Source organism: Branchiostoma belcheri, unplaced genomic scaffold (genome assembly GCF_001625305.1).
Source record: "Branchiostoma belcheri isolate BF01 breed outbred unplaced genomic scaffold, Haploidv18h27 scaffold7, whole genome shotgun sequence".
NCBI lineage: Eukaryota > Metazoa > Chordata > Leptocardii > Amphioxiformes > Branchiostomatidae > Branchiostoma > Branchiostoma belcheri.
In genome coordinates, this window is record NW_017804353.1 from 78,559 (window position 1) to 94,825 (window position 16,267).

General features: G+C 40.4%; 3 protein-coding genes across 3 annotated transcripts in view; 2 read left to right on the top strand and 1 right to left on the bottom strand.

Moving 5' to 3' along the window:
• Positions 1 to 2,931, top strand: part of LOC109484271 (bromodomain-containing protein 4-like) — a 35,088-nt gene extending 32,157 nt beyond the window's left edge. Inside the window, exons 29-30 of the mRNA XM_019787529.1 lie at positions 352 to 559; positions 1,122 to 2,931. Coding sequence (XP_019643088.1) covers positions 352 to 559; positions 1,122 to 1,187 — 274 coding nt within the window. The 3' untranslated portion in view covers positions 1,188 to 2,931. The remainder of the gene's footprint in view (positions 1 to 351; positions 560 to 1,121) is intronic.
• Positions 2,932 to 3,702: 771 nt separating this feature from the next.
• On the bottom strand, positions 3,703 to 6,475 carry LOC109484272 (surfeit locus protein 2-like). The gene is made up of 6 exons (XM_019787530.1): positions 6,351 to 6,475; positions 5,628 to 5,797; positions 5,030 to 5,133; positions 4,487 to 4,657; positions 4,029 to 4,144; positions 3,703 to 3,804 (listed from the first exon to the last, which is right to left on the bottom strand). The coding sequence occupies exons 1-6, from the start codon at positions 6,459 to 6,461 to the stop codon at positions 3,703 to 3,705; spliced, it is 774 nt and encodes a 257-aa protein (XP_019643089.1). The 5' UTR covers positions 6,462 to 6,475.
• Positions 6,476 to 6,666: 191 nt separating this feature from the next.
• LOC109484760 (protein FAM45A-like) lies at positions 6,667 to 14,039 on the top strand. Its single transcript, XM_019788128.1, has 7 exons — positions 6,667 to 6,713; positions 7,485 to 7,681; positions 8,449 to 8,677; positions 8,964 to 9,075; positions 9,729 to 9,937; positions 10,322 to 10,416; positions 13,405 to 14,039. Exons 1-7 carry the CDS (start codon positions 6,674 to 6,676, stop codon positions 13,579 to 13,581), a joined length of 1,059 nt encoding a protein of 352 aa, XP_019643687.1. The 5' UTR covers positions 6,667 to 6,673; the 3' UTR covers positions 13,582 to 14,039.
• Positions 14,040 to 16,267: the final 2,228 nt, after the last annotated feature.

Genomic DNA, 16,267 nt, shown 5'->3' on the forward strand with positions numbered 1-16,267 from the left:
TTAGCTAATTTAGAAGGACATGAAATTTTCTTAGCATGAAATGCAAACAGTTTTGGAAACTTGACTGTGTTTAGTCAATGACAGCTACATTTGTAGATGTCCAGGTTATGTGATACACAAGAAAACTTAAGCAACTAATAGATTCATCAGTCATTGATTACAAAGTGGTGGATGCTACTTGAAACATGTGACAGCTTTCAAAATAAATCCAGTTGCTATAAAAAGGTGTAGCAAGCTAACAAAGAAAGTTTACGCAAGAGAACTGTTTTAAACTTTTGGACTGATGATGATAATGATTGATAGTTGAAAAGGGATTGATGGATTTTGTGGCATGTGTTTTTGTTTCCCCAGGGAGCGTGAGGAGGAGGAGATGCTAGAGCGAGCCCGGCGTTCCCAGGAAGCGGCGCGGAGGCAGCAGAGTGAGGAGCGACGTCGTCAGGACGAGGAACAGCGACAGAAGGACGACGACCAGGAGCGGCTGGAGAGCGAGCGGCAGAAGATGGCGGCGCAGCGGGAACGCGAGCGACGCAAGGAGCAGGAGAGACGGCGACGAGAAGCTGTGAGTTACATCCTCACTCACTGTTTTAACCTCGGGGCTCTGAATGCTTTGTTAGGCACTCACTCACACTCACTGTCCTGGTTTTGATTATACTGCTGTCGGTTTCCCTGTCCCAGGGGTGGGCAGCAGACGGCTGTTCTGGACACCTCGCCTCCAGCTGGCTCTGTCCTGTGGGTCTGTGCTGGACAGACCACACTCCTTGATATCCTTAGGCACTGGTGCAGTTAACATTTCAATTTACCTGCACTACTCAGATTTTAGGAAGTATGGATCATACTGAAAACTGACCAGAAACCATTGCAATTGTTTCTTTTCCACTTCGTTAGAAATGTAATACAATGACATCCACATACAAATGTATTTCGAACCCTGAACCAAGGCTTAAGCAAGCATCTCTTGTTTCAGGACATTTGTTAGCTAGATGCTGCAGTAAGAATAATTCCTGCAAGGTGGCATTTATTTAGAGAAGCTGCAGCAAGATATGTTTCTGCAAGGTGGTATTGTTGTACTGTTAGTCACTTTGAGTTCAAAAGAGTGATTCTTTCCCTTCTTTTCTGGACAGATGGCTGGTGGCATTGACATGAACCAACAACACGACATCATGGCGTCCTTCGAAGAGATGATGTGAGAAACAAAGTCGCGTCCGCTACAGTCGTGTCTCTCAACGAAACAACGATCTCTCCCTCCGCTACAACTTCCAACACCTCGCTGTCCATAACAGAAGAAACCAACATGGTGCAGGTCTTGGGTCGGCCGAATACGGGCAGCGTTCTTACCATAAAAACTGCGGGCGCTCTCTCTCTAACTCTGCTGTAAAGTTTTGACAACGGCTGCATAGTCTGAACACCTTTATCTGGTATGGATATACCTCGGCGTTGCTATCAAACTGTTGACATAATAACCATTATAAAACATGGTGTTAGTCCTGTAAAGTATGTGGCCACAGTGTTGACGGTGTCGTCAGAATTTGGGTCGGCGTCCGACCGTTAAATATTTCTCAAGGCTTCGGCCTAAATTTATTCCTACAATACAGCCATCATCTTGTTGATAAGTCATAGAGAAATATTCCCCACTCACTGCGTATTCTCTCTCTCTGTATCTCTCTCTCTTTGAGATTTTGTGGTTCTATTTTGTAACTTCTCAACGGCATGTAAATTTAGCTGCTGTATAAAATGTTGCTTCTAGTGTTAGTACACCCCCCTTACCTTAAATAGACCCCCCCCCCTCTCGGGGAGAATGAAGACCTTTTCCAGGCTTGATGGGAACAGCCCAACACTGTAAATACCTCATTTCGCTCGTTCTTTGAAGAGATATGCAAGAATATATTGTTATTATGATAATACCCACTGGCATGTTGCATGTTTGTTGAGTGCAAAAAAACAAAGTGGTGAGAAGTCCAGGGTTGTAAGATTGAATATTGAGGACGGTACGAAAGTCTGCAACTAACTGTACAGTCCGGAGCTAAGATTGGGACGTTCTTGTGAATTCCTAACATAGCCAGCTAGCGTCGTCCATGTACAGTTTAAATGGATTTTGTCTACCAGTAGAGCTTCCTTGCTCTAAGAGAGGCATTTTGAAAAGTGCTTTCTTTGAGTTAGAAGCAAGGTGCAACTGCTATGTGTAAGCAAAAAAGTGGCTGATAGTAAAAAATAAAGTAGTGCCATATTTTCTCTTGTATAAAGGTGGCTGTTCAACTTAAAAGCCGAGAAAAAAGAGTATAGGTGGAATAATTTTTGTTTCGTTACGTTTTTTTTTTACATGTTTTTGTTGATATTTTTTGATGGGGATGTTCGCTTGTGTTACAGCATTTTCAACGCCCTACCAAACAGTTGCATGCTATCTTGTTATATAAAATGTTGTGAGGGAAATAAAATATAGTATTCTTCCTGAGAAAATAAAAAAGTGTTGTCCGGAGAAAGAACATTCCATGGTAAGGTTCTGTAATAAACTACGTTATGTCACTCTGACATCCCCGACAACTCTACACTTACATAGCTGATCATTTAGCGTCTTTTCAATTTCAATTGTACAGAAAGTAATGTATGTGAATTAATTAATTCTCCCTTCATTTTTGCAACTTTGTGTACAGTTTTTCATCTTTTATTACGATACTATAATTGACACGATGACTAGGGAAGGTTTGCCAAAATTGTATTCGAGTCCCAAGAACTATTATTGTGGAAGTGGTGTGCAGTCTGTAGCTATTGAGTAGCTGCGGCTGCGAGGGTTTAAAAACACTGCAGGGCTCTAGCTTTGTCAGTACTTATGTAGGACCAGTGTTTTTCTGTGTATGATCAATGTATTTAAGTGGCATGGATGCCCCAGGTTACAAATGTACAACAAATTGTTGAATAAAGCACAATCAAACTGCATCTTGAGTTTCTGTCTTTGATGTTTGCTGTTGGAATATCGTAAGTGTACTACCATGGAGCTATGATACATATTGATACTACTACAATTAGTGATGCGTACCGGTTCACTGGACTTGGATCCGGACTTGTGAGAATGTTTAGGTTCAAGTCCAAAAAAACCTATAAGTCAAGAACCGAGTCCGGACTTACTACCATAAAAGACCATTTCACATACCCCTTTTCTTTCCAAACCACCTAAAACCTTCCGTAGATTGTAAAATCTTTGCTGCAAAACGAAGAAAACATTGCCATCGGGCATCGTCAAGTACCGGCCTCCATGTCATGTGGCCAAAGTTTCACCCAGACAATATTGCAAGGTTGCCAACATGCAATTTTGTATATGCCATGGGTTTAGGTCCGGACTTACAAGTCCGGAACTGAACCTAAACCTCTGGACTTGAATCCGGACCTGAACCTAAAATTGGGTTTAGGTATGCATTACTAAGTACAATGTATGCAGAAAGTGAAAATGTATATAATATGTGTAGTACTATACATAGGGAAGAGAATAATCGCAGAAAAAGAGATCATGCTTCTTTTATTCCTTTAGTAGTTGTACGAAGTACAATTTCAACATCTTTACATGTTTGTAAGAGATATCCTCTTGAAAGTCTTCAGGATGAAATATCCAAATATTTCTATCCTTGGCAGTAATTTCATTTTGTAACTTAAACGATGCTCTGTTTTGACAGTGCGGTTCAGTTGCAGTTACAAATTTAAATCCAGTTGAGTTCAGCGACTGCGCTTGGCTCCCCTTCCTCGGTTCTTGCCTGTGTTTTTGGAAGTCATAGACTTCTGATTGCCTCTCATTTTTTTCTGTGGTACTGAGTCTTCCTGTGTGGAAAGAAAGAAGAAATAATTCAATTGCAATACCATCTTTTCAAATTTGATTCATGTCACTTTAGATCAATGGATCGACTTGAAATTTAGGATTTGTAAATGTGAAATCAGCCTAACATATTAACAGCATCTTGATAGGAGTTTCTGTTCACCTATCAGGCTCTCTACCCTGACATAATACAATTGCATTCACAGGATAGAAAAAAAAAGACAAATACCTGATGTTTCCTCTTGCCTGTTGCTGTGACTTGTGAGTCGTCAGGCTTCTCGGCACCTTCAACCTCCATGGCTTCCTCCAAGTCATAGTCTGAGTCTTCTGATTCAAAGTATTTGGCTACAAAAGAAAATAAAAGTTGCTTCAAGTTGATAATCATTTGGCCTAGGGAAAAAATGTTGTTTTCCGACCCTAGAAAAAACTGCCGACCCTAGCCTCTTTTTGTCATAAATTTTTCAACTGACCGACTTTTTCTAGCTCCATGATGTAACACCTGAGTGATGAAACATTGTACAATCGGTTTTCCAACATTGACATTGAAAATATAAGTGTCCTCGTGCAAGTTTTACAATGTTTGAGTTGATTCAGAGGCTGAATTTTTTTTCTTCTTTTTTTGCAAATTAGAAGGAAATGAAGCAGGTGAATCCGTGAACCAACAAAATAAATTGTGTGTGACTTTACCTGGGTACAAGTCACTCATGCTGTCATCTGAGTCTTCTTCACTTTCACTGTCTGTGTCCTGAGTCTTGGAGAACTTCTTGTCCGCGGAGCTGTCGTCTAAACCGTCGCCCTTCTGCCTGCTCTGTCTGCCGAGGGGGACAAACTTCTCTCCTGTCCTCTGGCACTCCTCCCCTGGAAAACAAACAGCAAGGAATGAGATACATGTATTTCCTTTGGACATTTCTAAGAACATTCTGCATCTGAAACATTCCAGCCACTTTTGATTCATGTCTGATGTCATCATGCTCCTGACTTCTGGAGCGTCAGCAAGTGGGATCACTCATCTGACGAAGGTTGACGAGATCGATTGAAAATTTATGGTGAGTTCCCTTGTGTTGGAAAGGATAAACTCTACAACTATGGATTCAACCAACACAGATGAGCTTTCATTTGAGCATTCTTAAATATTATCTCCGCCAACAAAGACGTACATATGATATATAGTAAATACACAAGGTCAAGGATCAGATGTAAACAGAATAGAAACACGTGTACTAGACGTACATCTTGCCAGGGCCTTTTTGTACCTCCTGCCGTTGACATGCCGGTACACGGCACTGGGCAACTTGTTCAGGTGGCGGAGAGTCAGCGTACAGAACAACTCATGTCTGAAAAATACAGCAAGCAAAACAAGATACATTTGTATAATCTGCAATGAATTTCAGGGATAATGAACAATTACTTGAACTTGCTTGTGTTAATTGAGGCAACATTGAACAATGGAAAGATGTTAGCTTTGTGCCAGTTATCAATTTTTGAGATAATGAATGGATGAATGCTAGCCTGGGTACCATCCTGGTTAGTTTACGTCTGCTCCCACAGTCGCTACCGACCAACCGTCAGGATGAAAACTAACCAGGATGGTACCCAGGCTAGATGAATGAATGCTTTATTCAAAATACCGGTAAGAAACTCTCTGAGCTTATTGGCTGAAAAACATCTGATAAACCAAGCAGATGTCTTGTTTTATCATGCAGGTTAAACATGCACTAGGAAGGCATTTACGGTGGCATGAAATAATGCATAGAATATGTACAAACCGGGCCCTTCTAATAAAGGGCATGACTCTGAAATCTTCAGTATTATGTTGAGTTTGACATACCGTCTTTTTGGTTTGTCGTTAGGGATGATGTGAGGCTGGAACTTCCTGTACTCGAAGTCGTCCTCGGTCTGAATCCCTGATGCCAGGTTTTTATACTTCTTACCCCTGACATACGTCTGTAGTGACGGGAGGTGGTACGGTAGCTCATGGCCAGTCAGGGTGCACAGGACCTGGGGAAGAAGTAATAAGTGAACATTCAACTACAATTACAAATGTAACATTTGCAAAGCAAATCCATAACATGGTTACATTCACATGGTCTAGCCTAAAAACTACTGTTCTGTATTCTTACTCAAAGTCTAACACACTCATATATATATATGGTGACCAGCCACTCCAACTCTGTACTCTCTGCAACCAAAAAATTGCTACATGATGCAACCAAGAACTTAATGTTGAACCTCCTTGATGTAACCCAACACCACAGGGGCCTGGGTGTCTGCACCAGTTACATGTTCCATGATGACAGCCGTCTGGTCTAGGTCATTGACCTTATGTGTTTGCAGAAAAAGAAGTAGCAGAGCAAAGACAAATGTTTTCCCTCTGGTAAGGTACTACACATGATGTACTAGTAGTAAAATTATATAAACGGGCACACGTTGCGTTGTACACAACAACAACAAAAGCATGTAAATATTTCCACCATATAAATAGTTACGGGTATTCAAACGAAAACTATATATACGAAGGGGTCGTCTAAATGACAGAGATTTATATTCTCACCCTTTTAGAATCCGGAATGATCTGAAATCCGGGATGAGACGACACGAAATTCCGGACATCAGCTGGCACGTTTTCAGCGGGCGCCGCCATGATGGGGTCAACTCGGGTCATTACGAGGGTTCATATGGAGTATTTCTGTCGCTCAGCACTTCCTCGTCCCTCTTTGATTCCACTCAAATACAACATTACTGGAGAAAATTTTGTACAAAGAATAAATTATGCTTAAGAAATAATAAAAAGCACCCGAATATAGTATTGTACTGTCCAAGTAACGACTAAACATTTCTTTCTCAGCCTCAAAAACTTCATACAGAGCCTTCAAGATGGCGGCTCTTGCTGACTTAGTTGCCGCATCACTAATCGGTAAGTTTTCACAAGTTGCACCGTTTAACAACAAGTTTGGATCAAACACGGCTGTCGCGGCGTCTTTATAGTAATAAGGAATCCCATCTTTTCTTTGAAACTGTTTTCTGTCTTCCCTGGAGTTGTAATTTTTCGAGCGAAGTCTAGATAAATAAAAATGGGGAGGGGCCAAAGTTCCCCCTTGTGACTTTATAATGACTGAATGAATTTAATTATGATAACTTTACGTTGGTTAAGGTCTTAAGGACATAGACGGATTTCTGTAAAGGTGAACAGACTCAATGTCATGTCAATCATCGCTCTTTTAGACACTGCCAAAACGATTAAGTTAGGGCCATATAACTTGTAAGGTTGAGTGTCTTTGGCACCAGAGCTTATGTTATTTGTTTATTTGGATATAACGTTTACGTTAGCTGTACAAATTTTAATACAATGGAGGCAGAGTGACAAAACAGATGATAGTTTAAATCACCTTTACAAATTGTCTCCCCCAACAACACACAGAAATATGCCAGAAATACATCGATTCAAATGAACTCCAGCAGAAATTTATACTTCCTGTGTGTGTTGCACATGCAGGGGTGTCAAACTCGGAGATTCAAGGACAAATCTTAAAAGAAAAGAGGGAGTAGTGTTACACTGGGGTTCAAGTTCACATTGTAATTGCGCTGGTGTCGTAAGCTGGCTGCCCAGGTTCCACACGGGTTCAATTCCCGGCGTCCCAGGAGTCAGGGGTTTTCCTGTTTCTACTCGTCCCTATTTTTTTCATAGAGAGAGACAGGAGTGGGGATGTGCTGTGGACGTGGTCCTACCCTTCTGTAAGTCAGGAGCAGCGTGATGTCTTCACCAGGAAGTCCCAGCTGTCCGCCGACCCCGCCAACATTCCCCCGTTTGTGTACGGGCAGTGGCGCCGGCAGTGGTACTACATCAAGTCTGCTCAGGTGCAGGACGGAGACCCACTGCCTAAGGTACATGTACTACTCTACTTTCTTTCTTTTTCCTTTTTTTTTTCTTGGCTTGGCTTCGTGTACTACGAGTACTCTACTACTAACTTTGTAACCACATTGATGACCACAGTCAAACCTGTACATTTTTCAGTGATTGGCCAATGTGACCACTTATTGTAGCCTGGTTTCCAAACCTATCTTAGCTCTCAAATCATCCTCTCTGCAAATTTAAAAAATCTCACTACATGCAGAGAGGGTAAAAGACTTGGGATCTAAATAAAAACAGGTAACCAGACTACACTAGTACTTATTGGTGATTTCTTAGACTATAGTTAGTGAATTTTTCCCATATTGACACAAGTCCTATCTTCATTGAGAGAATATTTTCCATTGACACAAGCATTAAGAATCCTGTCTACAATGTCCACCTGTTAATTTATCAGTCCCTGTGAGACCCTTGATGAAACTTTTTTTCAGGTGACACACTTTTCCCTAGTCATCGTGTCTAAAGACTTTAACCCAGAGAAGTACGAGACATTTTCCCGTATCTTTTCCCTTGATAATAACCTCACCATGATTCTGTATTTTCAGGTGATCCACTTTTCCCTAGTAATCGTGTCTAAGGACTTTAACCCAGAGAAGTACGAGACATTTTCCCAGATCCTGTTAGTCCCTTAGAGAATTTTTTCTATTGAGACACGCATTAAGAATACTGTCTACAGTGACCACCTGTTATTCTATTAGTCCCTGTGAGACCCTTGATTAACTTAAGATGAAATTTTTTTCAGGTGACACACTTCTCCCTAGTCATCGTCTCTAAAGACTTTAACCCAGAGAAGTACGAGACATTTTCCCGTATCCTGTGCAAGGCGTATGCTCGCACGGGCAGCCCGGCCGCCATGCTGCAGTTCTACCTCGCTGTCGTCACGCGCGGCTCCTGTCAGAGCGAGGAAAACGGAACCTTCCTCGTGAAGGAGTTCGACCCCAGGAAAGCGTACGCTGCGGGGTCTGTCAAAGGTAACAGAACAAACATTGAATGAGGGCCTGCAAGGGGGGGGGGGAGTCCCAACAACGCTCTACGCTGAATTCGGAAACCTCTCGATTACGCTTTACGATACATTCCTAGTGGCTACAATGCAGTACGTAGAATTAAGACAGAGAATTTTCATCTTTTTCTTTCTTTCCTTGTTCCTATTTTATTTTGCTTTACTTTTCCAAAAAAATTTCTTTCCATAAACCTATATCACAAGTGATATCTGTGCCAGTCCTAATAGATGGTTATAATGTTCAATGTCTGCTGCAGACCTAGTGAGCAGGTTTGGAGTGGAGAGTATCCTGATCTACACAGCCGTCCTTCTCAAAAAGAAACTGGCCGTCTACCATCCTCACCTGGACGGCCTCCTCCAAACTGTCAGGTAGGGCAAAGGTCAAGCTGAGCACCTGTGGGTACAATGTAGCAAAACTTGAGTCCAGCTAACAATTCAGGCCAAAAAATAGTAAAATTTAGCCAAATAGGAGAATGATTGCCCGAGTTAAAGCTGGTTAGTTGAATAGAGTTTGCAGTAGAATACAGCAACACACCAAACTACATGTAGACCAAAATGTTTGCCTTTGTTGTAAGTGCATTTTTTAGAAACTGCATTTCTTTGAGTAGTCACTAGGTGGGGCCACAATGACACTCTCTACACAGCTCTCCATGTGCACTTTGTTTTGCCCTATCCTCTACCTTGGAGGTAGAAATTCACACTACCCTCCATGCCTCTACCAGGCCTGTCCAAGGGGATATTAATACTAAAATTTGGTAACATTGGGATCAATAATTTGTTAGAGAGTGAGCCTACTCTAGTAAGGGTTCAAAACAAGCTGCCAATTATTTTAAAGTCTTGTATATATTTCTTAGATTAAGCCACAAACTTCAATCTCTCGCTGGCTGAAGCTAATTGACCCACTGCCTAAGCGGGCATCAACTGTCGGGTGGTACAGCCGCTAGGAGTGTGATTTAGTCATGCTTTAGTCATTCAGTAAATAAATGTAATTTCTGCCAAATGTCTTGCTCTTGTTTTCACAGAGCATTCCCCGCCTTTGTATGGCACAGACAAAACTGGAACATCCTGTACCCTAACGTTGATCTTGTAGAGGAAGAGTTGGATGACCTGAAGTCGTCAGGACACTACATCGCTGGTTTTACAGACCCAATGGTGGAGAGCAGGACGGATCTGTACGACGTGTTTGTGAACCTGTCTGACAGCGAGGTTTCAGTCGCACCGCAGGCAAAAGGTGTGAAGAATAAACTTCAACAGTTACTTAATTCAAGAGTATGAAATATTTATTTAATATTGCGAAGGTAAACATATTGTTTTTTCTCTGTTTCTTCTTCCTCTTCTTCTTCAAACAAATAAGGTCAATGACCTGAGCCAGACGTCTGTCACCATGGTAACTGCTGTTGGGTTACATTGTGTTGCAATTTTATAGCAGGAGGGATTTAGACTCCTGTCACCATATATATGAATGTGTTTGAGTAAGAATTAACAGAGCAGGCCATATGCGAAGGAAATTATGCATTTGCTTTGCAAATGTTACCTTTCTAGTGAAGTCTTTCATTTCGTCTCTTCATGTTGAAAGGAAAATTCATCATTGTTTTGTCAAATTTTTTTCTCCCAGAATCCATGGCGATGGGTAAGATCCACAAAGACATCGCCATGGCGATGGTGCAGTGTGCAGAGGATGATGGGATGGAGAACCAACAGGTCATCAAGGTAAGCCACTGTACATCAGGGAATGAGGTAATGAGTCGCACTGAATCTGCAGACAATGTCTTTCAGTTTGTCACAAATTTTAGTAGAAGTAAATGTTTAGATGAATACATATTATCATTACTGGTAGATCTGCTTAAGATTGTGAATGTTAGAATTAGGCCAAAAAAACAACAACAGCAATCCTTAATGCTGCTTATTAACTGCCTTTTCCTCCAATCTTGTTTGTTTGTTTGTTTGTTTATTGTTTGTTTGTTTGTTTGTTTGTTTGTTGTTTGTTATAACTGCTCAAATACCTTTAGGCCTAACATGCCAGATTTGTAATGTCACAATCCCCATAAGACCAAACTTAAAGTTTCAATCCACTGACACTGGGAAGGACCCCTTCAGTACTCTTTTCAAGATGTTAGTTTTGTAAGGTCATCGACTGCTATCTTAACCCCAAATACCCTTAAGGAGTCCCTTAATCCTGCTTGCATCTTAAGACTTTGTCCTCAGCCCTGCCGCTGAAGGAGTGCTTCTTCCAAATAAGGCGACATGCCCCCCTCCCGCCTGGGTCCTCCTGGGCTGTTCTATTTCTATTCTTCCCCTCGACCTTCGCTTAAAGGTCAGACCTTGCTAATTTGGTGAAAACAACGAAGCAGGTATTTTATCTTTGGCAGTGATAAAGGATGTGACGTCTAGTCTGCGGATTTGATCTACGTAAAAGTTGTTGTCTCCAAATTTTGCTACCCCAGAAATTTTGGCTACTGTTCGTAAATACAGTTACTATATGATATAAATCTGATATTATAACTAAGGTCTTTGACCATCAAGCTCTCAACTCTATGTACATTTGGGTCCATTTCTAAAGCACTATCGTATGCTAACAGCTGAGACATTCTATTATATAGTAGAGGGGATTCATTCCTCAACCGACATCTCGCACACGCAGTCGTCCCTCAGTAAGACATCGTTTCCGCATAGTTCCCTCCGTAGTGCTTATAGAACTGGGGGTTTGGTGGTCTTCGGCTGTTTTCTGATAAGCCCAGTTAAAAAAATGAGGGTAATGCAACCAGGCCTGCTATGTTGTCTATATGCAATCAGAAAATAGCACAGAAAAGCTACCAAAGACCACGAACGGCACGAAGACCCCCCAAACCCCCAGGTTTTGGCATGCTATGGAGGCTAACTTTTATTCAGCCTGTCACACGACCGGTTTTGCCTGTGTGGCTTCTTCAAGTGTACAGTGGCTAAGTCAGCCGAGAGAGTGTACAATACCATAATGAGAAACAAGAAGCCCTGGGCTTATAAGTATGCCTGTCTGGTATGTTGTGTTGACCTGTAAATAAGGCTTCAGTAGTTTTCCAGTTCTTAAGGTTGTTGATCCGACTTCCGTTTGGGCTAATTCTGTCAACATTAGAGTCAAATGGCCCATTAGGATATTTACCAGACTATTATGTATATGTGCTGTCAGTAAACTAGAACAGAGAGTGTTCCAATTCAGGGCTCCAGCCAGCTTGACATTTTTTCTGGTTAAGCCCAGGTTTATCATTGGATTTTGGGAGGGAAGTGCCGTAGGCGCTGTCAATCTAGGGGGGTCCACGGGGCATATGCATGCTTCTCCAGGAAATTTGGATTTTCAAGCCTTCAAAACGCAATTTCCCGCATTTTGAGACTGAGGCAAGTCGTGATGTTGTGAGAGTTCTTGTTGGTGGTCCTTTGGATGTTTTCATATTTTTTTACCCAAGATTTTTGTTAATTTTGTGTGTAGGGGTTGACGGATTGGTTTAAAAAAAATTTCCGTCACATGGCACAAAGATATGGTAAGGCCATACCAATTTGATTTGATTTGATTTAATTTGATTTAAAAATATGAAGTGACAGGGCAAAAAAAAAAACAGGCCAAGGCACCCTATGATAGCTGGAAATGTTACAATATGAGCCATGAAGTGAACATACCAGGCTGGTTTATAATCAAAACAATAGATTTTGAACTTTTAATGAAAAACTTTAACAACTAGGAAGAAAAGGACTTTCTTCAACCATTGGGGCCAAAATATGTCTTTCATTGAGCATTTTGCAGTTAATTTAGAACCTAAAAAAAAATTTTTTTTTTTTTTTTGCAAATCAGAAAAAAGGGACAGAGTGAATCCGAGAAACAACGAATTAAATTGGTGTGGCCTAATTGATGGGAAAACAGGTGCTAGCTGGTGTTCCAATTGCTGGACATGGTGCTTAGTGAAAGGGAAACTGAGTAAGGCTGGGCGGAACTCAGGTTTAATCTCTTGGGAAGTAGAGTTTGTAGTTACTTTCAACTCCTTAGATCAAGATAACTCCCAACTAAACAGGTGCTTAGATAACAGCATTGCTACATGTGTGTATTAGACATGGACATTCGTGGCCTAGTATTCACCCCATTATATTCTAGCCCTTGTCTGTTTCTGTGATTGCTGATTTCTGCAGGAAAGTCAGGCACCCATCCCCATTTAAAGGTTTCGCCTGTATGTCAGAAATTATGTTGAAAATGGATTATTTCTTTGAAGTTCCGTGCTGTCAATGATCAATCAATAAGTCAAAGTTTATTGCTCAACAATTGTAGCAGGGACAATGTAAAGGATGGCTACCAATGCCAGCCTTACATTGATGAAGGTTAGACATCCAGGTAAACAATATTCAAAGTAGATAACTTCTGGACATTTTAAGTGACACTCTGTCACTCTTCTTCAGCCCAAACCAACACTAATATAATCACATGTGAAGAAACTGGAAAAAAAAACAGTTGAACATGACAAAGACTTGTAAGTGGCACTATTATGTAAATGAGGATCCTCAGTGCTCTCAATTCATTTAGTGATGCTGAAGAAGAGTGTCGGATGTCACTTGAAATGTCCGAAAGTTATCTCGAGTCAGTTATTTATCCAGTAGTAAACTTTTTTTTCTTTGAAGATACCTGCCATAGATCTCCAACAAAACTCACACCTTCTGTGCATTTTTGTCCACCTTCTGCAGGAAATTGCAGTGAAGACAAAAGAGCTGCTGAACAAGGTCAAGTCCTTGGCCACCCCTGCCGAAGAGGGTGGGAAACCCCTCATCACCCTGGATGCCCTGAGAGAAAGAAAGATGGCGCCGGCCAACGAGAACTTCTTATTCAGCCTGGCAGCGGCAGAGGGGCTAGCAGAACTCTGATAGGAACACCACCGTTGGATACAATAAAATTAGGACATTTGTATAATATCTTCCAAAAAAGTGATTATGATGGAAATAGAAAAACTATGTACACTGTATTATGATATAAAGAGGAAAGTACATGATGAAATTTGAAAATTTGTAAAATAGCTTTCAAGTGAATGATTATGACAAAAATAGGAACACAATGAAGACTAAAGTACATGTATGATTGTAAAATTTGATACTTAGTTCATGTAACGTTATCCCACCTAGAATCTCTTTGGAAATTTTGAAAATAGTTTCCTGGGTCAAAGCCACAACATATTGTTAGAGATGCAATAAATGTTACTCTGTTAGATACATGTATATTGTATTTGCATTCCAAATTTAGATGTTTCATCATATACGAATAAGTATGACTTATGCTGTCAAATGTTGAATACAAACTGTACTGTTTTGTAAGACAGTTTCTATTATTAAAAAGAAATGAAACCTATTAGAAAAATTTTTAAAATACATGTAGTTAGATCTATCTACACAAGGGAAGAGTTTTAAAAAGGTGAGTTACTAGTACTACATTTAAAGGATAAACTAATTTAGTGAAATTTTTTTCAAGTATGAAAATCTATAGTGTTGAAAGAGTTTTGAAACCAATAAAGCTGAATATAGGAGAGACTTCTATACTAGACGATGCCCCCATTTTTTACATTTCTGGCACAACTTTAGGTATGATAGGCCATTAATTCATCACTATCATTAGGTAAAAAAAGGATGAAAGGATGCCCTTATGTATAGTAGCTCTTTGAATCACTTTCACCTAATGCTAATAAATAATCTGCCACCAAACGTTGTTGTTACATATTGAGGCCACAAATCGGTAGGTGGAGGTTAGGCCAAGGACTTTTGGTCATCAAATCAGGATCAATTTTTAATCAGAACATTGAGAAAGAACTAGTGATTAATCAATCACACAGGCATCTTTCTGGGAAACGAAGCGGAAACGAGATAGTAAAAAAAAAGTTTATTCATCAACATTACAGAAATAAAATATACATGTGAATTGTGTTAACATTACACAGAACTAATAGCACACTGTACAATGTATATAACAACGTAAATTTGACCACCAAACAATTATTATATATAAAGCCTTCTTGGTGTAATTAAAAGGAAAGAGTTTTCAGTCTGGTTGTCTGTGTTCTGAGAACTGTGATACCTGTTACTAGACTTATATATATTAGTATGGTTAGCTGTGACATCTGAGTCGTTCTGTCAGTGTAACCAGGTGCCTGTTTTCAAAATCAGGAAAAAAATTAATGCATGCTAGGATGTCATCCACAAAGTTTACTTTCTGTGGCCCAAGTGAAAATCTGTCTGATAATGACACACAACTATAATCTGCAAGCAGATCCTAGGGTGGCAAATTACAGTATCAAATTGGCCAGGCAGTATCGACAGAAAGGGTCCAATACGCCACCCAAGGATATAACAGTCCAATACGCCACCCAAGGGTGTATTGGTGTCTTTTGTCACCCTAGGATCTGCTTGGAGACTTAGCCTCCATAGCATGCCAAAAACTGGGGGTTGGGGGTCTTTGGGAGCTTTTATGTGCTATTTTCTGATTGCATATAGACAACATAGCTGGCCTGGTTGAATTACCCCCGTTTTTAGAACTGGGCTAATCAGAAAACAGCCAAAGACCACCAAACCCCCAGTTCTATAAGCCTGCTATGGAGGCTATTAAAGATTATGGTTTTGTGTCATTATCAGACAGATTTACAAAGCCATGTATTCTACTGGGAGGTTACTGACAAGGTGACATTGCTTCACACAGAGATTAATGACTGACATTTAAAGGCATTTCCATTCTTTCATCTGAGAGTTCAGTACACTACTGGCCATGGCAGGATGGAGTGATAAATGAAATTATGTCCCCAAACAGGGAGGAAAAATCAAAAGATGCGTGAGAGGACTTTGCCCAATCTGGCATTACATGGTCACTGATAAATTGTGTCCTTATATTCATGAGCCATGATAATTCAATATCTTGCTTCTCAATTTTTTTGCAGGGAAAGCCTGAGCACATTAAATAGAAATAAAAATAACAAAAGAATTTACAGGCAACTAAACATTTTGAACTACTGATGCATTACTGAACAAAACAAGAACTGAATCATCTCAAAAGACAAGGATATTCCTAAACTATTGATGCCATGGCGCCAAAATATGAACATTTTATGCTTGATGAATGAAAAGAAAATTAAGTGACGATCGGATAAACAAGAAATTGACTTGGAGCGGCCTTACAGGTATGTGTTGTAGGGGAAATACAGATTAAACTGTAGGGATTATTGTATCATTGCATGATCCAGTGACAGATTAACATAAGTCTCAGAGTGAGGTATTATAATCCGCACAAATGTAGTGTTTTGGATGACAGCTGCACCTATTTCTGCCCGGTGTTATGAAAGATTGATGATGATTGGTGACAATGGTGGTAATTTGCAAGTAAAGAAGTTGCTCTGAATCTGAGCCCTACTTATTTAGTAAGCCATTTGTAAAGCGAGAACGACATGAAAGAATATATTATCCAGCTCAGGAAATCTTTCATAGCTACAAGATGTCTTATTGGAGTGCAAGGTTTATGTTTAGGCCACACCGATTTAATTTTATGGATGACATCCTCTGAAGACCCCCAAACTAG

Coding starts and splice junctions, on each gene's coding strand:
- LOC109484760 (XM_019788128.1), top strand. CDS start 6,674: ATGGCGGCTCTTGCTGACTTAGTTGCCGCATCACTAATCG. Junction 7,682..8,448: donor ACGGAGACCCACTGCCTAAG/GTACATGTACTA, acceptor AATTTTTTTCAG/GTGACACACTTCTCCCTAGT. Junction 8,678..8,963: donor CGCTGCGGGGTCTGTCAAAG/GTAACAGAACAA, acceptor TGTCTGCTGCAG/ACCTAGTGAGCAGGTTTGGA.
- LOC109484272 (XM_019787530.1), bottom strand. CDS start 6,461: ATGACCCGAGTTGACCCCATCATGGCGGCGCCCGCTGAAAACGTGCCA. Junction 5,798..6,350: donor TCATTCCGGATTCTAAAAGG/GTGAGAATATAA, acceptor CTTCTTCCCCAG/GTCCTGTGCACCCTGACTGG. Junction 4,145..4,486: donor CATGAGTGACTTGTACCCAG/GTAAAGTCACAC, acceptor TTTCTTTTGTAG/CCAAATACTTTGAATCAGAA.